This window comes from Pipistrellus kuhlii, unplaced genomic scaffold, assembly GCF_014108245.1.
Source record: "Pipistrellus kuhlii isolate mPipKuh1 unplaced genomic scaffold, mPipKuh1.p scaffold_m20_p_83, whole genome shotgun sequence".
In the NCBI taxonomy this organism is placed as follows: domain Eukaryota; kingdom Metazoa; phylum Chordata; class Mammalia; order Chiroptera; family Vespertilionidae; genus Pipistrellus; species Pipistrellus kuhlii.
The window spans coordinates 741,925-766,791 of record NW_023425588.1 but is presented as its reverse complement, the minus strand read 5'-3'; the positions used below and the strand labels follow the sequence as shown (position 1 = coordinate 766,791).

Sequence of the window (24,867 nt, the reverse complement as noted above, 5' to 3'; positions counted from 1 at the left end):
ATTCCATTTTCAAGAAATTACATTTTGTAGGCCATCCTGCATATTACAAGTTTTTGACCATTGGGAGTAGAGCAATTATGAAACTGTCATAATATTAATTATTATAGCAAGAATAGACATTAATCTGAAGTACACCAATCTGTCTGTGATAAATGTGGTTTTTTGCTTCATCTAAATATATAAAAGCCTAGCCGAGACTGGTTTGGTTCAGTGAATAGAGCATCGGCTTGGGGACTGAAGGGTCCCGGGTTCAATTCCCGTCAAGGGCATGTACCTTGGTTGTGGGCACATCCCCAGTAGGAGGTGTGCAAGAGGCAGCTGGTCAATGACTCTCTCATTGATGTTTCTATTGAGATAGCTCTCTAGCTCTCTCCTTTTTTCTCTGCACAAAATCAATAAAAATATATTAAAAAAAAAAAAGAATGTTAAGAGTCTTGGGGTTATATATGACTCCATTTAAAAATAAATAAATAAATAAATAAATAAATAAATAAATAAATGCCTAAGCAGAAGCCGTTTTGGCTCAATGGTAGAGCGTCTGTCTGCGGATTGAAAGGTCCCAGGTTTAATTCCAGTCAAGGGCATTTACCTTGGTTGTGGGCATATCCCTGGTAAGGGGTGTGCAAGAGGCAGCTGGTCGATATTTCTCTCTCGATATTTCTATTTCTCTATCTCTCTCCCTTTCTCTCTCTGTTAAAAATCAATAAAATGTATATATTTAAAAAAACAAATATATAAAAGCCTAAGTGATTATGATATATACTGACTACCAGGGACAGACGCTCAATGCAGGAGCAGCAGCAGGCAGGAGTGGCAGGCAGTTCTGGACTTCTGGTTTCAGCCCAATCCCTGCAGGCTATGCTGAGGCATCCCAGCAATGCACAAATCAATGCACTAAGCCTCTAGTTACATATATTGGATTTAGTTAGAAGATAGAAAAAAACTGAATAGGGATCAAATCTTCTTTAGATTTTTAAAAATGTGAAGAATTTTCACCATTTACAATCATTTTATTTATTTATTTATTTATTTATTTATTTCAAGGACAAATCTTTTTTCCCCCAGGATTATTTCACTTTATAATTACTCATTTTCTTTCAGGCGTCAAGACATATACCTGATATTTGTGTAATTATAGCTATACAAAAAATCATCTGGGCATCAGGATGTGGGGCTTTAGAGCTAGTATATAGCCCAAATGAAGAAATCTCTAAAATTTATGAAATGGTAAGAATTAATGGAAAACAATGGTAAAAGCAATATTCCTTTTATGTAAATGGTAATGTATCTGACTAAATTTTCATCATGTCTGCCTCTTTAAAGCCCAAGACCCCTTTACCTAAAAGTTTGAAATAAACTTTCAATAACAATTAAGGTAAGAATAAATATACCTTAGTTTTTAAAATAAAATACTTCAGTAGCTCACTCTAAGGCAGTCATTTTCTAAAACTTATTTTTTAAAACTTCTTATTGAATTGAGTATACATGTGCTGCAATGAATTTGGTTTCCCCAATTCTCCTTAATTATTTCTCTTTAATATTTTATCTTCTAACTCTTGATAATAGTAATTGTGGAATCATGATATTGAAGTATTTTACTTGATTCTTTTAGAGCACTCAAAAGCAGGGAAAATTTCTTCCACCACTTAGACATTACTTCTAGTCTTTGTTGAAGTAAGCAAATTATTTGCAGAAATTAGGCTTTTTTAAAATCTTTTTAATTTTTTTATATTTATTTGTTGTGGATTGTCAATTAGAAATTAGGTAATTATACATCATTAATTTTTAGAATAATTATATGATTATCTTATTTCAGACATTACCTGTACTGAGTTTTTAATGATTAAAGGCAGGTAAAAATTTACTAGATATGTACTTGAGTATATTTTACCTTGCAAAAAGTCTTTTATACCCTTCCTGACCATTTGAATAAGAACATGTTTATAATAAAATGACATTTTAGATAAATCATACAATAAAGCTATTAAAGACCCAAACTACAGTGCAATTATATTTTTTTAGAAAGGAATTATGATTTTTGCAGAAATAATAACATTTACACCCAGAAGATGAAGGAAGTACTTTTTTTTAGTATTTACAGAGAATGCTCACTTAATCCTCTTTTAGGTTTTAAAAGCTGCAAATAAAGAGACTGAGGATAAAGTTTCTTTAGTGAATAGATAAACTTTAAATGCTAACTAGATGGATTGCGAGTTTTTAAAACTGTATGATTTTTATTATAATTTTATAGACCACCAATGCAAGCAATGAGCCAGACATGGAAGATGAACAGGTTTGCTGTGAAGCATTAGAAGTGATGACATTATGTTTTGCTCTAATTCCGACAGCCTTGGATAATCTTAGTAAAGAAAAGTACTGGCAGATATTTATCATTGATTTAATCTTGCACTGTCCCAGCAAGTAAGTGATTTTTTAAAAATTGGAATTAAAGCTGACCTTATTTTTAAGTAGATATGAATTTTTATATGAATGTATTTTAAAAATTAAATAAGGAAATTATTTTTCCTTGTCTACATTAGAATTCTGAGTTTAGAAAACTTTAACTTATTAAACCAAAGATTAATTTTAATCTCTACAAAATGCCTACATGATCTTTTTCATTAGTGTTTTTAGTGTATTGGGAATACACACACATTTATCCTATATAATAAAAGCCTATTATGCTAAGTGTTCAGTCTTTAGGTTAGCCATTCAACTATTCAGAGCATAATATGTTAATGATATGCTTAAGACACTCAACTGCTCGCTATGATGTTCACTGACCACTAGGGGGCAGACACTCTAAACTGTAGGTGAGCTTGCTGCCAGGGTCCAGCCAATCAGGACTGAGCAAGACAGGCCAGACTCACCCTGAACCCCTTCTATGGTCCCTCCCATACTGACCAACCTCCTGTGTCCCTCCTCAGCCCCAGTGGTTCACCCATGGGGTCCCTCGGCCTGACCTGTACCCTCTCACAATCTGAAATCCCTTAGGAGATGTTGAAGAGGGACCCAGCTGGTACACAAATTTGTGCACTGGCCGTGTGTGTGTGTGTGTGTGTGTGTGTGTGTGTGTGTGTATTTTACCTATTAATAGACAAACATGTAAATTGACCATACCTCTTCTATGCCCACAGCCAATCAGAGTGAGTATGCAAATTAACCGAACAAAGATGGCAGGCTAATTTGCATATGCAGGCGTGGATTGGTTGGGATGGCGGGATGCCTGGTATGAGGGATGGGGGGGGAGGGGGTTGGAGGGAGCTACAGGAACGGTGCTCCAGTTAGAAGCAAGGACTTGCCAGCTTCTCGACAACCAGGGAGCGGGGGCTTGCTAGCTCCCAGGCAGCTGGGAATGAAGCCAGGGGAAGGAAGGCCTATTCTTGTATGAATATAAATTTGCATGTATATTGTATATGTGTATACATATAGGGTGTCCAAAAAAAAAAAATGGGTAAACATCCTATATATAAACACACATACTTTTTTACATTATAAAATATATACAGTCTCTTTTCTTTGTGTAGCATATATGCTAAGACCCCCAGTGGATGTGTTAAACTCCTGACAGTTCTGAGTCCTTGTGCTATTATTTCTATACATATACTACGATGCATGAAATTTATGCAAGGGCCTAGACCCCAGCCCCAACCCGCTGCCATTGAAGCCAGAGACCTTTCCCGCCTGCACCCATTCATTGTCCAGAAGAAGGACATCCAGTCTAATTAGCATATTATGCTTTTATTATTATAGATACTTATGGTAGCATTTAATTTATAAAATAACAATAACTGGTAATAAATTACAACAATATAAAAGTATGTCAGTCTGTCTGATAACTCATCTGATAGTTATGACAGCTACTAATTGACTAAAGAGTAACATGTATACACTGTGGAAATGCTAGGCAAACATGAAGTAGCATGGTGCAACATTTTATCACACTACTCAATATGAAATTTCAAACTTAATGAATTGTGTATTTCTGGAAATTTTATTTTACTTATTAATGGACTGTAGTTGTCAGTGTTAAATGAAATTATAGGAAGCAAAACCAAGGATAAAGTTTGATTATAAGAAAATGTTTGATATTTTAACAACTTTTAAAGTGGACAATTCAGTGGCCTTAAGAATATTTACAACGATGTGTTGTTAATTAAGCACTAATTCTCAATTCCCAGGCTTCCTAGCCCTTGGTTATCTCTAATCTTTATATTCTGTATCTATGAATTTGCCTTTTCTCAGTACTACATATAAATAGAATTATATAACTCTAGAGGCCAAGTACACAAATGCATTCATCAGTGGAGTTCCTCAGCAGGATCAGGCCGAAATCAGTTCTTTGACATTCCCGGAGAGGTCCTGGATTGTGAGAGAGTACAATCTCACTGGTGCACAATTGGGGCCAGGTAGGAGGTTGGCCAGCTGAAGAGGGGCCACAGGAGGGGCTCCAAGGCATGTCTGGCCTGTTTCGCTCAGTCCTGATGGGCTAGACCCCAGCAACAAACTAACCTATAGGTCAGAGCATCTGTTTCCTGGTGGTCAGTGCATGTCATAGTGAGCAGTTGAATGGCCTTAGCATATCATTAACAAGTTATGCTTTGATTGATTGAATGGATGGCCAGAGACTTAGCGTAATAGGTTTTTATTATATAGGATTAGTTTTGAGTATGTATATCTTGGGTGATTTCACTTATTATAATATTCTCAAGGTTTGTGCATGTTGTATCATGTTTCAGGACTCTTCATCTTTAAGGCTGGATAATATTCCACTGTATGTATATATCACATTTTTATTTATGCACTTATTGGTTGATGGACAACTTGGACTGTTTCAATTTTGTACTATTGTGATCAGTGCTATTTTGATTTTTGCTATGAACACAGATATATGAGTCCCCAATCTCAGTTCTTTTAGGTATAATACCTTGACATGAATATGCTAAATCTCATGGTAACTCTCTGTTTAACGTTGTAAGGACTCAACAAACTGAGTTACACAGTGACTTCACAATTTTATAGTTCACCAATAATGTAGAAAGATTTCAATTTCCTTATGCCTCCCATACTTGTTATTGTCTGTTTTTTTTAATAACAGCTATTCTAATGAGTATCAAGTAGCTATATTGTGGTTTTGAGTTTTATTTCCTAATGAATAGTGCTATTAGGTATCTTTTTATGTGCTTATGATAAATCTTCTATAGATAAATGTCTGTTCAAGCCCTTTTTAAAATTGAGATGTTTGTGTGAGTTTTAGGATAGGTTGGAAGAGATTAAATCTATAGATTGCTTTGGATAGTATTGACATTTTAACAATATTAAGTCTTTTAAGTACCTGGACACAGGTTGTTGTTTTTATTTACACTAGAGGCCTGACGCATGAAATTTGTGCACAACGGAGTTGTGTGTCCCTCAGCCCAGCCTGCACCCTCTCCAATCTGGGACCCCTCAAGGGATGTCTGACTGACTGTATAGACCTGGTCCCGAAGGGTTAGAGCCTAAACAGGCAGTCAGACATCCCTCTCACAATCCAGAACTGTTGGGTCCCAACTTCTCACCTGCTTGCTTTCCTGATTACCCCTAACCGCTTCTGCCCGCCAGCCTGATCCCCCTAATCACTTCCATGCCAGCCTGTTTGTCCCTAACTGCCCTCTTCTGCAGACCTGGTCACCCCTAACTGCCCTCCCCTGCAGACCTGGTCGCCCCTAACTGCCCTCCCTTGTAGGCCTGGTGCCTCCCAACTACCCTTCCCTAGTCATCTTGTGTCCACGTGGGGCAGGATCTTTGACCACATGGGGCATTCATCCTGTGTGTTGGAGTGATGGTCAATTTGTATATTACTCTTTTATTAGATAGGATTTTAGTTCTTTCAACACTTTTGCAACTTCTTAGGTTTATTTTCAACATATTTTATTGGTTTTGCTGCTATTATAATGTCTCATTTAACAAATACTATTTCTGGTCCATATATCAAATGTGAAAATTAATGTCCTATTAATTTTAAAATGCTTTTAACCAAGATTGGCTTATAATTAAATTAACAGGTCATTTTGTTTTGTTATTAATTCACTGTCTGTCTGTCTGTCTTTTCCTCCTGAGATTTTTATATTTTAAATATTGGTTCATTTTCTGGTGTCATTCTTTTTGTATATTTATGTGTTACTCATTTCTAACCACTGTGGCACTTGGGGTAGGGTTGTCATTTTAATTACTATGTATCTTGGAGTGTACTCTTTGGGTACATCTTGATTGGTTCTCTGTGCTTCTTAAACTTGGGTAACTTTTCTTCACCAGGGAAGGAGAAATTTCAGCCATTATTTCTTAAAACAAGTTCTCCATTCCTTGCTCACTTTGTTTCTCTGGTACACCTATTACGTTGATGTTTTACCCTAGAGTTCCCTTCAACTATCCTCCTGTTTTTTAGTTTTGTTTTTTCCATTGACTTTTGAGACAGTGGGAGGGAGGCAGGATGGGAGGAAAATATTGATGTTAGACAATTGGTTGCCTCCCCTCTTGTGCCCTTACCAGGGCCTGGTATCGAACTAGCAGCCCAAATGCATGCCTTTGATTGACAGTTGAACTCCCAACTCTTAGGTGCATAGGGCCATGCTCTATCCACAAAGGCAGTGGTTGGCAAACCGTGGCTCACAAGCTACATGTGACTCTTTGGCCTGAGTGTGGCTCTTCCACAAAACACCATGTGTGAGCACGCACATACAATGCGATTGAAATTTTGTGGCCCATACACAGAAGTTGGTTTTCAGCTTTCAAAAGAAATTTCAATTGTTGTACTGTTGATATTTGGCTCTGTTGACTAATGAGTTTGTCAACCACTGCACTAAGGCAAAAACTGGTTAGGCCTATTCTCCTGCTTTTCAATTCTTTCTTTTTCCTGCTCTAGTTGACTGGGGGGTTTTTTATCTTGTCTTCCAAATCACTGCTTCAGTCTTCTGCTCTAGCAATGTCCTTTCTGTAGGTTATTTGGGCTCTCCTGTTGTAAGTAAGTCTTGAATGTTGTTGTTCCTTTTATGAATTGGACCTTTTCCCAGGCTATCTGACTGTGAGGCTTTCCTGCAACCATGTTGTGCAAGTTGTTATGTAGGTACTGACAGAAGAAAACAAAAACATACAAAATACCCCTACAACAAGAAGAAAACTTTTGAGTCATGGAATAAATTTTATACAAGGAGAAACAAAACTAAAGTTGATTATATTATATAAAAGGATATGAATAACTATAAATGGCTTCTATTAATAGTCTGATTAGTTATTCAAAAGTCAAGAATTCATTTCTCCTGCTTCTGTCCCTTCATCATCCTAGAAATGAAAGGTGACTGAAGTCTCATTCAATTTTATTAATATTCCACAAAAGCATAAATTTTTCTTAAGAAAAATATGTGAAACTTAGAAAGTGTCTATAATGGGTTTGCTATACTTATTCTTTGTCTTGTTTGAAAAAGGGTAAAAAACAAGTATATACACAGTAAAATTAATGAAAGACAATGAGAAAATGAAAATACAATAGCACACTTTATTGGAGTAAAATTAAAAGAGGAAAAGTTAAGAGAAAGCCAAAAGCATATTTAATAGGGGACTCTTTTCCCTTCCCCACATGGGAGTCTGTGCTGTAGAAGTTTTTTTCTTCTTGGGAATCTGTACTTGTTCATCAATAAATTTCTACCTTTTCCATTAAAAAAGAAAGAGCAGACTTAATAAGAAAAACTTAAAATTCTTTATATTTCAACTACAAATTTGTTTTAAAGATTTAGAAGCTAGCAAATAAATAGAAACATGGTATTTATTCACAACAAAAAGGAACTATAATGTTTACCCTGAAATTTGTTTGCATCTAATATGTCTTTGGCCCTCTATTCGTGGTCCTGGAGACTCTCTCAAAGCCTGAAAGAGCTTGCTTTTGACAAGCATTGGTGAAATCGCTATTCAGTATCTGAAATAGACACATTACTTGAGCAAGCAAGTGTGGGGCATTGCCTTGGAAGATCTGCACAAGTCAATTGAAATTATATACAAATTCAGACAGTGTGTTTTTTGAAGTCTTTTTTGGATTAATTGATTTTGCAAAAAAGGACTAGCACTGTTTGGGTTGGTTGCAAAAGCTTTTCACTGAGATAGTTGTCCTTTACAAATTTAAGCCAATTTTGCTGGCTTTATTTTATCATGACTACAGAACAATCTTTTTTCCTAAATTTGTGAGAACTTTTCATTTATCTCTTTTTCAAAAAATTTTTATTTTATTTTTTTGTTTGTTTCAGAGAGAAGGGAAGGGGGAGAGATAGAAACATCAACGATGACAAGAAAATCATGGATCTACTACCTCCTGCACGCCCCCTACTGGGGATATGCCCACAATTTGGGCATGTGCCCTTGACCCAAATTGAACCCAGTCTGCAGACCAACACTTATTCCACTGAGCCAAACCAGCTAGGTCTCATTTCTCATTTTTTAATAGGAGATATAGACTCCTAGCTTGTATACAATTTGTGTTAAACAGTTATTGAGCAAATCTTATTTTGAAATGATCCAGTGTCATAGCAATAAACTAATTACAATTGACCTTTACCAGCCTAGAGTCAAGAGTACTGTGTATACCCTTCTCGCCTTCTCACAGTCAAACATCTGTGAATAGAACCTGGCTAGTTGTTCAGTTGTTTGAAGTGTCATGCCATCCAACAGAAGGTCACCAGTTCGATCCCTGGTCATAGCACTTACAGGCAGGAAGCAATCAATGTTTTCTCTTACATTGTTGTTTCTCTCTACTGTCTGTCTGTCTCCTTTTCTTTTGAAGAATCACTAAACATATTCTGGGACAAGGTTTTAAAAAATCTGTGTATAACTTTTGGCTTTCCCTAAAAGTTTAACTCCTAATATCCTATTGTTGATAATCGACCGTAGTAATATTTCTTTAATTTAAATCCTTTAATGTTTAAAGTATTACATATGTCTCCTTTTCCCCATTGATCTCTCCTTAGCCACTCTCACCCCCACAACACCTGCTCTCATCACCCCCCTACTGTCTGTGTTGATTATGTTTATATGCATGCATATAAGTCTTTTGGTTGATCTCTATCCTTCCCTGCCTTCTCTCTGAGTTTTGACAAACCTCTTGATTCTTCTGTATATCTGAATCTATTTTAGTTCATCAGTTCACTGGTATATTATTCATTATATTCCACAAATGAGTGAAATAATGTGATATTTATCGTTCTGTGACTGGCTTATTTTGCTCAGCATAATGCTCTCCAGGTTCATTGCAAATGGTAAAAGTTCCTTCTTTTTTACCACAGCATTGTATTCCATTGTGTAGATGTACCATAATTTTTTAATCCATCTGCTGATGGGCATGTTTCCAAATCATAAATATTGTAAATTGTGCTGCTATGAACATAGGGGTGCATATATCCTTTCTGATTGGTGTTTCTGGTTTCTTGGGATATATTCCCATAAGTGGGATTACTAGGTTAAATGCGAGTTTTATTTTTAATTTTTTGAGGAAATTCCATACTGTTGTCCACAGTGTCTGCACCAGTGTGCATTCCCACCAGCAGTACATGAGGGTTCCTTTTTCTCTGCATCCTCACCAGCACTTGCCATTTGTTGATTTTTTGATGATATCCATTCTGACAAGTGTGAGATGGTACCTCATTGTCCTTTTGAGTTGCATCTCTCAGATGATTAGTGATTTAGAGCATGCTTTCATCTGTCTCAAGGCCTTCTGAATATCCTTCTTTGAAAAGTGTCCATTTAGGTTCTTTTCCCATTTTTTTAATTGGATTTTTTATCTTTTTATTAAATTTATGAATTCTCTATAAATTTTGGACATTAAACCATTATTGGATGCTACCTTAATAATGATTATGTCCTAGTTCATTTGGCTCAGTGGATAGAGCATCGGCCTGCGGATTGAAGGGTCCGTGTTCAATTCCTATTGGGGGCACATGTCTGAGTTATGAACTCAATACCTTGTAGGGGGCATGCAGGAGGCAGCCAATCAATGATTGTCTCTCATCATTGATGATTTCTCTTTCTCTCTCCCTCTCTGAAATTATTTTTGAAATAATAATTTAAACAATACATCACTTATCAAATACTACATATTTATATATACGGCAAAAGTAGATTTGTAGTATATGCTTATATTAATATATTATTTTCAATAAGAACAACTGTGAACATACTTTTCCCTGACTATAAATTATATATGCTATATTTTCAAAATAAAGTAAACTAGAGAAAATAAAATATTATGTAAATACATTTACAATTCTGAGGATATGTATTGAAAAAATATCAGCATATACTAATAAGTATATCTGTGCACTTCAACCCTGTATTGTTCAAGGTTCAATTCCATGTAATATAGAGAAATCAACGCATTATACTACATTTTTAAAAATATAGCCAAAACCGGTTTGGCTCAGTGGTAGATCATTGGTTTGCAGACTGAATCAACCCTGTATTGTTCAACCCTGTATTGTTTGATTTGCATCTCTCAGATGATTAGTGATTTAGAGCATGCTTTCATCTGTCTCAAGGCCTTCTGAATATCCTCCTTTGAAAAGTGTCCATTTTGAAAAGTGTTCCCAGGTTTGATTTCGGTCAAGGGCATTTACATTGGTTGCGGGCACATCCCTGGTAGGGAGTGTGCTAGAGACAGCTGGTCGATGTTTCTCTCTCGTCGACATTTCTAGCTCTCTATCTCTCTCCTCTCTGTAAAATATCAGTAAAATATATTAAAAATAAATAAATAAATATATATATATATATATATATATATATATATATATATATATATATGCCCAAACCAGTTTAGCTCAGTGGATAGAGCATCAGTCTGTGGACTGAAAGGTCCCAGGTTCGATTCCAGTCAAGGCCATGTACATTGGTTGCAGGCACATATCTGGTAGGTGTGCAGGAGGCAGCTGGTAGATGTTTCTCTCTCATTGATGTTTGTTTCTACTCTCTATCCCTCTCTCTTCCTCTCTCTAAAAAATAAATAAATATATATTTTTAAAAAAGAAATGTTTAAAAAAACATTATATTTTTATTACAAATATTAGGGACTGATTTTTCCAAAACTTCTCAAATACCTTGGTATACATAAAAATTATTGGGATTGATTATTTAAGTACTAGAGGCCTGATGCACAGTATTTGTGTTAAGAATAGGCCTTCCTCCCCGCCCCCAGCTGCTCTCAGTACTTTTACTCTGGCTCCCAGGACCTCGGCTTTCCTTGCAAACCCTGCTACATCCAGAAGGTCATCTGGAAGGGCATCCAGTCTAATTAGCATATTATGCTTTTATTATTATAGATAGATTGCTGGGCCTCTCTCCCTGAGTTCCTTAATCAGTAAGTATGAAATGGGGCTAAGAACTTCTATTTTTAAAAAATTCCTACATTCCCAGGCAATGCTGCTGTTTTGAGAACTATATTTTGAGAACCACTAAATTCTATAATCATCCTATATAATAAAAGCAAAAAAGAAAGTATAATTCTATCTAATAAAGACAGAATATGCAAATTGACCATCACTTCACAACAAGGATGGTGGTACTCACAGCCAATAAAGAGGGAATATGCAAATTAATGTGACAAAGATAGTGATAGACAGTCCAGATTGAAGGCAGGTGGAGGGGCAGCTCCTAGCTCTGGAGCAAAGGCATGTGGCAGTAGCCTGAGTGAAGGCCCAGATCCTGGAGGGAAACTAATGCTGGCAACTAGGGGAAATAAGGCCTATTCTTGAATAAATCTTTGTGCATAGGGCTTCTGGTATACTAATGATATGCTAAGGCTGCTCAATTGCTTGCTATGACATATACTGTCACCAGGATGAGCAGGAATGGCAGATAAGAGCTGCAAGCATCATTGGACTGAGGGTTTTGGTTCAATCCCTACAGGCCACCCAAAGGAACCCCACCCATGCACAAATTCGTGCAGCGGGCTTCTAGAAAATGTATAATATACTAATTAGACTGGCCACTCTTCTGGACAAATCTGCAGCAGGGGGGTACTGAGGCAGAGGAAGCAGAGGCCCCTCCGGCAGTTGCGGCAGCAGAGTAGGGGCTGAGGTCCGGGGCCAAGGCTCTTGCAAGAATTTTGTGCATTTGTTTGCTTGGATTTTACATAGTATATATGTAAAATCCAAGCAAACAGAAAGACCTGCAAATTGCCACCCCTCTATCGGTTCCCCAAACCCTGATTGGGGGCAGGGCCTACCAACAGCTCACAGCTCCTCTCCTCCAGCCAGTTAACCAGCCACAGGGATAGGCCAGCCAGATCCCAACTGTACATTAATATGTGTACTGGGCCTCAAGTATAATATAGTTCATTGAAAACAATTCTGGCCAAAACTGGTTTGGCTCAGTGATAGAGCGTCAGTCTGCTGACTGAAAGGTCCTGGGTTCGATTCTGGCCAAGGGCACGTACATTGGTTGCGGGCACATCCCCAGTGGGGTGTGTGCAGGAGGCAGCTGGTCGGTATTTCTCTCTCATCGACATTTCTAGCTCTTTATCCCTCTCTCCTCCTCTCTGTAAAAAAAAAAAAATCAATAAAATATATATTTTTAAAAATACAACTATAAAAGTTTAAAAAAAAAGAAAGAATACAATTCTGTGGGAGGACAAAAATGATGTATAACCCGTGGCACCTTTTATAGCATCGTTACATGTCATCTAATATTGTTTCTGTAGGAATATTTCCAAAAGAAGTTTTAAATAAATAGGTGTTTTATTTACTTACATTAAAAAAAATAAAGATATGTTTTTTCATGTTTACTTGTCCTTTACATGGTTTTATCCCACCCTAATTTACACCACATGTTAAAGACTAATAAATGAAATATTCAACTATGTTATACAAATATATAACATAGTAATATTTATATTACCCAGTTAGTATTTCAGGTTTAACTCCCTGGAATATAGCTTAAGTTGTTTGTGTATAATGTTGTTAAATTCTAATGGAGTTACCTTGTATTTTTACTATTATTATTTATCTTCCCAGTTAAAGATAAAACAATATTAGAATGTTTTTATTTAATGAAAATAATAAGTCACATAGGAAATGTTTTTATTTCAGAACTATTCGTCAGCTGGCACGGGAGCAGTTTTTTTTAATGTGCACCAGATGTTGTATGGGACACAGGCCTCTGCTTTTTTTCATTACTCTGCTCTTTACTGTTTTGGAGGTGAGATTTTTCAATATTGCTTCATACTTAAAATGAAGGACAATGAGGAAATTACAGCTTTAACTTTTATTAAAATTAGGTCAATACATATTTAAGAAATATAATCTTTCTCACTATTTTCTATACTGTTTATATACTTGTGTTCATTTACTTTTTAAATACTTAAGAAAAAATATATATGTATATATTAATATATTCTTGGGGAAAAAATCAAACATCTTATTGTTTTATGTTATTGATGTTAAGGCTTTGCCACTTCATTAACCAATGCTCTGTGTTTTAAAAAAATTAAATTCTGAGCATGAACTTGTGAATTCATATTATATAAATTATTATATTTCAGAGTACAGCAAGAGAGAGAAGTAAACATTCAGATGACTATTTCACTCTTCTACAGCACCTTCTTAATTATGCTTACAATAGCAATATTACTGTACCCAATGCTGAATTTCTTCTCAACAATGAAATTGATTGGCTCAAAAATATTAGGGTATGTTACATGATATTGATTACTTTTTCACTGTTAAATTATTTGCCTTATTTAAAAAGGATTTATAATTTTGAGAATTTATATTAAAAGCCCATAGGAATAATAAAACAAAATATATTCTATCCATTGGTGAATAAATAATTCAGTATTTGTAGAAAGACTGTAAAATGAATTTTATATAAATATTAGAAGTCTGTTGCACAGAGATTTGTGTAATAGGCCTTTCTTTCCCTGGCTGCTGGCACTTGGACCCGGGCCTTTGCTTTGGCCATTGCCTTCCGTCTTCACTCTAGCTGGAGTCTTCACTCCAGTAATAGCCTTCAGTTGCTCCTGTAGCTCCTTCAACTCATACTCTCCACCTCATAGCAGGTTATTCCTTGCCTGCATATGCAAATTAACCCACATTCTTTGTTGGGTTAATTTGTGTACTCCTGTTTGACTAGTGGGAGTCAAAAAGTTGTACAATTGGTTTGCATATTTCTCTTTTATTAGTGTAGGTTATATATAGAGAGAGACCTGATGCACAGATTCATGCACCAGAAGGTTTTCTCGGCCTGGTCTGTGGGAACAGGCTAAAACTGGCTTTCTGACATCCCCTGGATTGTAAGAGGGAGCAGGCCAGGCTAAAGGTCCCCACCCATGCACAATAGGAGATCAAGGAGGGCCAATGGGAGATTGGCCACGAGGGAGGGACCAGGAACATCTCAATCAGCTGGACCCCAGCAGCAAACTCTCCTAGCGGTTGGAGCATCTGCCCCCTGGTGGTCAGTGCACATCATAGCAAGCAGTTGAGCAGCCTTAGCATATCATTAGCATATTATGCTTTGATTGGTTGAATGGATGACCAAACATTTAGCACATTGGGCTTCTATTATATAGGATAATTTTGTTAGTTTCCGAGAGGGACAGAGAGAGAGAGAGAGAGAGAAACATCATCATGAGAGAGAATCACTGATCTTTTGCCTCCTACACACCCACACAGGACTGAGCCTAAACCAGAGCATGTGCCTTGATATACAGATGTCTTTATAAACTGATATTTTGTGGTCCTAATTTTGGTATTTTTTACCTCATTTACAAGCTGTCATTTAATGAAGATAGTTTGGGTTGTTAATCCTCACTCACGGAAATTTTTTCATTGATTTTTAGAGAGACTGGGAACATAGGCAAGAGAAACATCAATGTGAAAGAGACATATCAAATGGTTGCCTCCCATAGAATGCCCAAACAGATTTGGGGATTGAACCTGCAACTCAGGTGTACATACTCTTCACCAGGAATGGAACCCAAGCTCTTCAGGATGCAGGCCAATGCTCTAAGCACTAAGTAAAAAGGGCCAACGCTAATGAAGATTCTTAAAGTTACTTTTAAGCTGTGGACTGAAAGATCCCAGGTTCGATTCCTGTAAAAGGGCATGTACATTGGTTGCGGGCAAATCCCCAGAAGTGGGCGTGCAGCAGGCAGCTGGCTGATGTTTCTCTCATCGACATTTCTAGCTCTCTATCCCTCTCTCTTCCTCTCTGTTGAAAATTAATAAAATAAATATTTTTAAAAATTATTTTTAAGCAAAAGAATCAGATGATTTCTCTCACTCCCAATTTTCTTGAGGGGAGGCAACCAAAATATTTGGTGGCCTAAAAAAACACAAACAGTCTAATCAATTAGCATTTTTAGTATCCACTTAATACATTTTACTTAAACAGAGTTCTATGAGAATATAGTTCTGAAATGTGTCGCTTTTTGGCTTTTAGATTAGCATTCTCCTAGTGATTTGTAAAGTATTTTTAAAATAGGATTTCTCTATTTTGGCACCATTGACAATTTGGACCAGGTCATTCCTGGTTTTGAGGGGCAAAAACTTTGCTACTATCTGCTTAGAGTGAAATTATTCATATTTACTGTTTGATTGACTTCTATAAAATAAGAAATTGTAAGATTTAGGGAAATTATATCTGATGTGTCACTCCCCCAGCTCCTTTTTGTTCTGACTTATTTTGTCTTTCTTTCATGTAAGTTATGCCTTCTAATGTTTTGCCTTTGGCAGGATAATGTTAAAAACACAGGTGAAACAGGTATAGAAGAGACTGTCTTGGAAGGTCACCTTGGGATAACAAAAGAGTTACTGGCCTTTCAGACATCTGAGAAAAAGTATCAGATTGGTTGTGAAAAAGGAGGTGCTAATCTCATTAAAGTAAGTTGTAAATGTGGTCATAAAAATGTTTATAATCTTTTTATTTCTTTGTCCTCATGTGAGGATATGTTTTCATTTGTTTTTTGGAAAGTAAGGGGGAGAGAGAGAAACATCTTTGTGAGAGAGAAACCTCTATCAGTCGTAACTCGCAACCTCAGTATATTCCCTGATCGGGAATCAAGTCTTTTTTTGAGGGGATAGATGATGCTTCAACCACTTCTGCCACCTGGCCAAAGCTAAACTGGCTGTGACCTTTTAAGTGTTTGTTAGATTTAGCTGGCCGAAGCCAGTTTGGCTCAGTGGTCGAGCGTCAGTCTGCGGACCGAAAGGTCCCGGGTTCGATTCTGGTCAAGGACATGTACATTGGCTGCGGGCACATCCCCGATAGGGGGGTGGGGGGGTGATTTGGCTGTATATAATATTTTGTCTTTGTGATATTATCTTGACCTTTTTTCTTTATCATACAAAAATCTTATCTCTGAATGTTACAGTATTTTTTTTAAATATGTGCCTCTTTCTCTTAAAGAGATTTTAAGTTAACTAGAAATCAGAGTTCAGATCAAATGTTTTAGAAAATTAAGAAGAATTTGTGATTTTGCTATTAAGCAAATCTGAATTTTTACTTGATAATACTTTAAACTGAGGAGAATGTTTATCCTGCAAGACTTTATCTTTTATGACATGTGTGGAATAAATTTCCTCATGTATATCTTGCAGTTCAAGGAAAAGTGTGTCATTTTATGCATCTATTTTTATATATACAATTAAGGTAGTAAATTTACTTATAATATATGTGTATTTTAAATCTAGTCAATTTTTAATATCTTAAAATATTTATGAAATGGAGGATGTTTATTACAATCAATAGTGTTTTGAAATGGAATTGTATATTTGTAATTTGAAAATTCAAAATTGTTTTTGAGATATTTAATTATAAAATACTTTCTTCCAAGGATATTTTTTTTCTAAAACTTACATTATGCAACAGTGATTTGTTTCTTTTAACTTTTTAGGAATTAATAGATGATTTCATCTTTCCTGCTTCAAAAGTTTACCTGCAATGTATGAGAAATGGAGAATTGCCAGTTGAGCAGGCTATTCCAGTCTGTAGTTCACCAGCTACCATCACTGCTGGTTTTGAACTAATTGTGGCATTAGCCATTGACTGTGTGAGGAATCTCAAACAGATAGTAGACTATTTGACTGAAATGTACTACATAGGAACAGCAGTAACTAGTAAGTATTTTAACTTGTACAGATGGTTTTATTGGTTGAAGTAGTTACAAGTTTAAAATTCTAGGTTTATTTGTTTTTTATGTGTGTGTATTATATATTTATAAATGTCTTTCTGCAGGAGGTTGGGTAATAGAGAAAAATGCTTTATTTTATTATACATGAAATAAAATTCAGACTCCAGAATTATAAATAAATTGGAAGCTACAGAATTATGTAAATTATATAAAGCTTGCATTTGCTTTTCCCACATTGCTTAATGTTAATATAATCTGAATTTTAAAAATATCACAGTCAAAATGTGAGAAGATAACAGTTAAGTGCCTCTTGTTATATTCTCAGTTAAAGGAATGTGCTCTCAGGTTTCCCGTGAAGTATGAAATTGTCTTCAGACAGCTGATAAGAACTAAAACTCGAAAGAGGGAGGAAATTAATCATAACAGAAAATAACAACATAAAATCTATTTTTAAATTACTATTTTTTTGTTAATCCTCACATATTTTTTTCCATTGATTCTTAGAATGGAAGAGAGGGTAGTGATGAAAGAGAAAGACAAAGATAAACATTGATTCAAATGGTTGCCTCCTGCACACACCCTGACCCTGACCAGAATTGGGCCTGCAACGCAGGTATATGCCTTTGACTAGAAATCAAACCCAGATCTTTCTGTCTGTGGCTGATACTCCAACAACCAGCGAACCAAACCAGCTAGACTGAAATTACTTATTTTTTGAGGAAAATGAAGGCTTCATAAAATAATGCTTATTAAGTAATACAGATATTTAAGCATAATGTAAACCATCTTTTTTAAAAATATATATTTTATTCTTTACAGAGAGGAAGAGAGAGGGATAGAGAGTTAGGAACATCGATTAGCTGCCTCCTGCACACCACCCACTGGGGATTTGTCCACAACCAAGGCACATGCCCTTGACCGGAATCGAACACAGGACCTTTCAGTCCACAGGCAGACACTCTATCCACTGAGCCAAATTAGTTTTGGCAATGTAAACCATCTTTATATAAAAAGTTTTAATCATGTTTTAAGAATTTCTAACTAAACTTATTGTGGAATGTATAAACAGTCAGGGCAGCATAACAACATTTCTGTTAACAATTGACCAAATAACCCTGACCGATTTGACTCAGTGGATAGAACCTCGGCCTATGAACTCAAGGGGTCCCAGGTTTGATTCTGATCAAGGACATGTACCTTGGTTGTAGGCACATTCTCAATAGGGAGTGTGCAGGAGGCAACTGATCAATGTTTCTCTCATTGATGTTTCTAACTCTCCCTTTCTCTCTGTAAAAAAAAATCAATAAAATATATTTTAAAAAATAATTTTAACAATAGACCAAATATATATAAGTTTGATCCCATCTACCTAAATATATAAAAGCCTAAGTGACTGTTATGACCAACCAACTGGAATGACCGGTTTCCATGATTTGACCACTAGATGCTCAATGTAGGAACTACCTCCTAATGGTCAGTGCACTCTCACAACCAACCTCCCTGGCCAACAACCTGAGGTGATGGTAAGCTAGAATAGGTAACCAGGAGTGGGTGATGGCAGATGCAGTCCCTTTCCCAGGGAGGCCAAGGGCTGGCTTCCTCCTTGGTGCTGGTGGTCAACTTCCTTTGCCCTAACCCTCCCCCCAGCCAGCAGACTTTGGTGGCCCACCGCCTGCAGCTGTAAGGGAAGGCTGAGGAGGAAAGTGGGTGGCGTATGGACCCCACTTGAGCATGAATTTTGTGCACCATGTCTCTAGTAAAATTTTATTGAAGATGAAAAATGCCTACCATTTGGTGACATCTTACTTCTCATGATATCATGATGTAAGTCATTACCTTGGGTAATGCTATGTAAATAAACTAACTGTGTCATATAAAAGTATAGCACATACAAAACAAAAAACAGTTGGCTATGGCCAGCCAGCATAACACAGTGATTGAGCATTAACCTATTAATTAGGAGGTCAGTGCTCAATTCCATTTCAAAGCACATGCCCACGTTACTGGCTTGATCCCCAGAATGGGGTGTATAGGAGATAACCGATCCATGATTCTCTCATCATTGATGTTTCTGCCTTTTTCTCTGTCTTTCTTGCTCTCTGAAACAAAAAATAAAAACAAAACGCTATGAAACATGTCAGCTAACTTATACATAAATATTTGATCATGTTTATCAAATTTATTTTTTTATATATGTTTTATTGATTTTTTTTACAGAGAGGAAGAGAGAGGGATAGAGAATTAGAAACATCGATGAGAGAGAATTATTGATCAGCTGCCTCTTGCACACCCCCTATTGGGGATGTGCCCGCAACCAAAGTACATGCCCTTGACTGGAATCGAACCCGGTACCTTTCAGTCCTCAAGCTGACACTCTATCTACTGAGCCAAACCGGTTTTGGCAAGATCATGTTTATCAAATTTAGTTAGAAACTCCTGAAACATGATTAAAACTTTCTTATATCAAATAACATTAATTGCATCATTTTTTCTTGTGCTTAATTAACTTTTTATTACCATGTCTCCTAAGTGTACAAAATCTGCTAATGTTATCAGTGAGAAGCCACATCTAAACAAAATTAAATTTGTTCTGAAATGTAATTAAGGATGATAAAAGTAGAAATTCAGTGATGATTATTGCTTAAAATCAATAATGTCCCATTCTGCCAAAGCTATTTTAAAGAACAGGAACAAATGATAGAAGGTGTTAATGATCTACTTCATGAAGACAAGACTGTCAAAAACTTTTAGTGACCTGGATAAAAAAACAATCACAGAAGCATATCTCTGTGAGCACACATGATGGTTAAAGCCAAATCAAAAATGTTGTTTGCAATGTCAAAAGAAAAGGCAATACTCAACTACAATTTTAATATACAGTAGCTCTGCATGATTTGAACAATTCAAGAATAGTTATTTATAAAGTGTGAAAGTGATGAGTCACCAATTATTACTATAAAGACTGCTGAAGGACTTTTTTAAATTCTAGATAAGCTCATTGTGGGAGAAAATTATTTGCCAGAGCAAAAATTCAATGTGAATGAAACCTCCCTGTTCTGGAACCAATTGTCTAAGGGGACTTTTATCCATAAGGAGTCCAAGTCAGTGGCAGGTTTCAAAGCCTTTAAGGTCAGAAAATTCTTGCTTGGATGCAATACTGCAAGCTACAAAATGAAAACCCTTTGTGAGCTGGTTCAGTAAGAACCCAGGGTTTTCAAGCATGTCAATAAACACAGTCAGTATACTACAGGAACAAAACGAACTTATAATTGCTCAGCTTTTTTTAGATTCTCTCCTGAATTGGTGTGCCAGCAAAGTGGAGTTCTGTTTCGAAGATGGCATACTTTCAAGATTTTGCTTGATAACACTGTTTTTGTTTTGCTTGATAAAACTGTGGTGTTTTTTGTTGTTGTTGTTGTTTAATATATTTAATTGATTTACAGAGGAGGGAGAGAGAGATAGTCAGAAACATTGATCAGCTGCCTCCTGCATGCCCCCTACTAGGGATGTGCCCGAAACCAAGGTACGTGCCCTTGACTGGAATCGAACCTGGGACCTTTCTGCAGGCGGACACTCTATCTACTGGCGATAATACTGTTTTTATTGGGATCTTAATCTCAAAATCAAGCTGATGTTTCATCCTCCAAACACCATCTCTTTGATCCAATCAATGGATCAAGGACTTACTAGTATAACAGTTTTGAATTCCCACTTAGATCTATTCCTTCCACCTGTAAAGCATTTATAGGAACCAAAGGAACTTTGCCTAGGCTATTGGTGCAATTGAAGAAAACACTGGTGTATTTGGGAAAAACTACAATCATTAAAATATCAAAGGCATCGAAAACCTTGCTTGGGCAGAGGATCCAAGATGGTGGCTTAGGAAAACACACCTAAACTCCTGCCATGCACTACAATTTCAAAACTACAACTAAAAAACTAAATGTCTGTCACTCAGAATCACAGGAAAACTGGCCGAATGGAAGCTCTACAACTAGACTGAAAGAGAACGGAGCTTTCAGGGCACAAGTGCTGAAAAACTAAGGTATGGGGCCATGTGTGCAATATGGGCTGGGAGCGGAGCCTGGCTGGCGAAGGGTGTTGCTTTCTTCAACCCGAAGAGAGACAAGCTCCCAATCTCTCTGAAATCCATTTTCTGGGGAGAAACAATACTGCCTGCCATCGGGTCGGAAAGCGAAGGTGGCTTGCTTGCAGAGCTGCACACAAGAATAAGTATTTGCTATGCTAGGGAGCAAGATGCGGGGATATTGTCAGAGAGGCACAGACAGCTGATTGGTAGCCATCGCTGTTTGCACACTCTAGCCTTGTAATGCCCTGAGACTCCACCCCACACAATATATAAACACACACAAGCTCCAAGCAATGGCCTTCTTTATTGCAGTTTAACCTAGCAAACTTGCAACCTGGTGCAGACAGCTCCAAAATGTCCAAGCTTCAAGCAGGCAGGAGAGAACTGTGGTTCTCACTGTAGTTCCTACAGGGTGGCCTCAGACAGTAGCTGAACTTCACCCCATTGGAGATCCAGAAGCCAGTGTACCTAATGTCAGTGTAAGACACCAGATTTCAACTCCTCACATCCATAAATCACATTCGGGAGGCAGACTCAATGAGCACCAAAGCCCCACTGAAAAAAGGCCTGCACCATAAGCGTGTCTGCAGCGCAGCAGCTCTTCCATTGTCACTGCAGGTCCTCACAGCCAATGGGCCTGGAGATCAATTCCTCCAAGTGCACCAACAGCAATCAAGGCTTAACTAAACCAACACTTTGCACTGAGCCCACAAAAGGGTGTACCAAGAGCAACCACCTCGGGTGATTAGGGAAGCTGAGCCACTGGCCCCTATAGGTCACCAACCACACAAAGCCACTCCATCAACACAGGGAGGCAGCCAGATGCAGAGACACAGAAGCATGTCACAAAAGGGACAGATGGAGTAAACTACTGGATGACATAGAGTTCACAATCACATTTATAAGGTTACTCAAGAATCTTCTAAAAACCACTGAGCAACTTGACGAGACCTTCAAGGACCTTACTGAAAATGCAAAATAAATAAATAAATAAATGAATAAATGAATGAATGAATGAAAAAGGTTAGAAGTTAAACATACACTGTCTGAAATAAAGAATATACACAAATCAACTATACCTTTTCCCTTCGGCTTGCCACTGAAGATCGTGGTGTCGCCATCGGTCGGCGTGCCACTGAAGATCGTGGTGTCGACATCGGTTGCCGCCCAGCCCAGTGTTACTGGTATTGTAAGAACAAGCTATACCCAAAGTCTGGCTTCTGGCGAGGTGTCCCTGATGCCAAGATCCACATCTTTGATCTGGGGCAGAAGAAGGCTAAAGTGGATGAGTTCCCACTCTGTGGCCACATGGTGTCAGACAAATATGAGCAGCTCTCCTCCTAAGCCCTGGAGGCTGCCCGTATTTGTGCCAAGTACATAGTGAAAAATTGTGGCAAAATGGCTTTCACATCCGAGTGCGACTCCACCCCTTCCACGCCATCTGCCTCAGCAAGATGTTGTCCTGTGCTGGAGCTGATGGGCTCCAAACAGGTATGCGGGGAGGAGGGGGGTGCCTTTGGAAAGCCCCAAGGCACAGTGGCCAGAGTCCACATTGGCCAAGTCATCATGTCCATCTGCACCAAGCTGCAGAACAAGGAGCATGTGGTTGAGGCCCTGTGCAGAGCCAAGTTCAAATTCCCTGGCCTCCAGAAGATCCACATCTCCAAGAAGTGGGGCTTTACTAAGTTTAATGCAAATGAGTTTGAAGACATGGTGGCCAAGAAGCGCCTCATCCCAGATGACTGTGGAGTCAAATACATCCCTAATCTCAGTCCCTTAGACAAATGGCGAGCCCTGCACTCTTGAGTGTCTCGGTGCTGTTCCCACCTTACAGCCACCAATAAATCAGCTTTCCATCCAAAACAAAAAAGAAAAGAATAGAAAAAGAAACTCAACTGTAGATAAATGTATCCTAAGAATCAAACCAAAGATCTGGAATATGAGGAAACAAAAAACACCCAACCTGGGAGGCAGAAAGAAAGAATAATCCAAAAGTGTGAGGATAGTGTAAGGAGCCTTTTGGACGGCTTTAAGCGTACCAATATCTGGATTTTGGGGGTGTCAGAAAGCGAGAGGGAGCAAGATATTGAAGGCCTATTGAAAGAAATAAAGACAAAACTTTCCCTACCCGGTGAAAGAAATAGACTTATAAGTCCAGGAAGCCCACAGAACCCCAAACAAGAGGAATTCAAAGAAGACCACACCGACACACATTAAAATGCCAAGGGCAAAAGACAAAAGAGAGAACCTTGAAAGCAGCAAGAGAAAAACAAGGGAGTACCATCTGACTGTCAGCTGATTTCTCAACAAAAACAATGCAGGCCAGAAAGGATTGGCAAGAAATACTTAAAGTGATGACAGCAAGAACCTACAACCAAGATTACTCTACCCAGCAAAGCTATCATTTCAGAATTGAAGGTCAGATAAAGAGCCTCACAGACAAGAGAAAACTAAAGGAGTTCATTGCCACCAAACCAGGATTACATGAAATGCTGAAGGGTATTCTTTAAGAAGAGGAAGAAGGAGAAAAAGGTAAAGATAAAAACTATGAACAACAAAAAGACATCAAATACATACCTACCAACAAGTGAATCTAAAAATCAAGTGAATAGCCGAAACTGGTTTGGCTCAGTGAATAGAGCGTCGGCCTGCGGACTGAAAGGTCCCGGGATCAATTCCAGTCAAGGGCATGTACCTTGATTGCAGGCACATCCCCAGTAGGGGGCGTGCAAGAGGCAGCTGATCGATGACTCTCATCTATGTTTCTATCTCTCTACTCTGTATCTCTCTCCCTTCCTCTTTGTAAAAAAAAATCAATAAAATATATATATTTTTAAAAAATCAAGTGAATAAAAAATTTGAAGAACAGAATGGACTGATGAATATAATAGGATCAGGGACATAGAAAGGGAGTGGACTTACAATTCTCAGGAGGAAGGGGGTCTGAGAGGTGCAGGAAGAAATTGGACAAAAATCTTACATCTATGGATGAAGACAGTGGGTGGGGTGGGGAATCGGGTGGAGGGGAGCTATTGGTGGGGAGAGGAACACCTGTAATCGAATAATAAAGATTTGTTATATAAAATAAAATAAAAAATAACCTTGCTTGACCTTGGAGTGATGTCACTAAGAAGTATATGAATGTCATACGGGAGCACACTAAGAGAGATTGCTCCATGACTTCAAAGGCTTTGTCAAGGATAAGATGGTTGCAAAAATCAACAAGGCCTTGCTTGTCATTGCAAACAACCTTAACATAGGTGTAGATGAGGCTGGCACAGAATATCCTAGAGGTGGTTCAAAACAGGAATAGGAACACATAACTAAAGAGGCAAGAAAAAGGACCCTGCAAAAGAACAGAAAAAAGAATCCCCAAGAAAATTCACAGTGAAGGGTTTAGCAGTTTTTGTAGGCCTTATTTACTAGCTTAAAATGCATGAAAACTTGGAAACCAGTACTGAAAAGTTTTCAGATTCAGATAGGAATATAGCATTATCTATGTACTTACAGGCAAAATCTGTCATGAATTAAAGAAACCAAGCAAATCACCTTAGACATATTTTCAAAGAATGGCACCTCCTAATGCCTCATATAGGTTCTTCAGGAGGTCTTATAGGAAAAAGTGCTATTACCAAAGGAT

At 37.5% G+C, this 24,867-nt stretch overlaps 2 protein-coding genes across 8 annotated transcripts in view; both read left to right on the top strand.

The window, feature by feature from the left end:
- The window catches only part of LOC118712127 (probable ubiquitin carboxyl-terminal hydrolase FAF-X), a 186,960-nt gene that overhangs the window by 124,852 nt on the left and 37,241 nt on the right, over positions 1 to 24,867 (top strand). For all 7 annotated transcript variants that reach the window (XM_045577118.1, XM_045577120.1, XM_036425631.2 and 4 more), the window contains 6 exons: positions 1,102 to 1,227; positions 2,252 to 2,421; positions 13,098 to 13,206; positions 13,550 to 13,696; positions 15,741 to 15,887; positions 16,901 to 17,123. In XM_045577118.1, coding sequence (XP_045433074.1) covers positions 1,102 to 1,227; positions 2,252 to 2,421; positions 13,098 to 13,206; positions 13,550 to 13,696; positions 15,741 to 15,887; positions 16,901 to 17,123 — 922 coding nt within the window. The remainder of the gene's footprint in view (positions 1 to 1,101; positions 1,228 to 2,251; positions 2,422 to 13,097; positions 13,207 to 13,549; positions 13,697 to 15,740; positions 15,888 to 16,900; positions 17,124 to 24,867) is intronic.
- LOC118712128 (60S ribosomal protein L10-like) lies at positions 22,701 to 23,061 on the top strand. Its single transcript, XM_036425634.2, has one exon. The coding sequence runs from the start codon at positions 22,704 to 22,706 to the stop codon at positions 23,031 to 23,033; it is 330 nt and encodes a 109-aa protein (XP_036281527.2). The 5' UTR covers positions 22,701 to 22,703; the 3' UTR covers positions 23,034 to 23,061.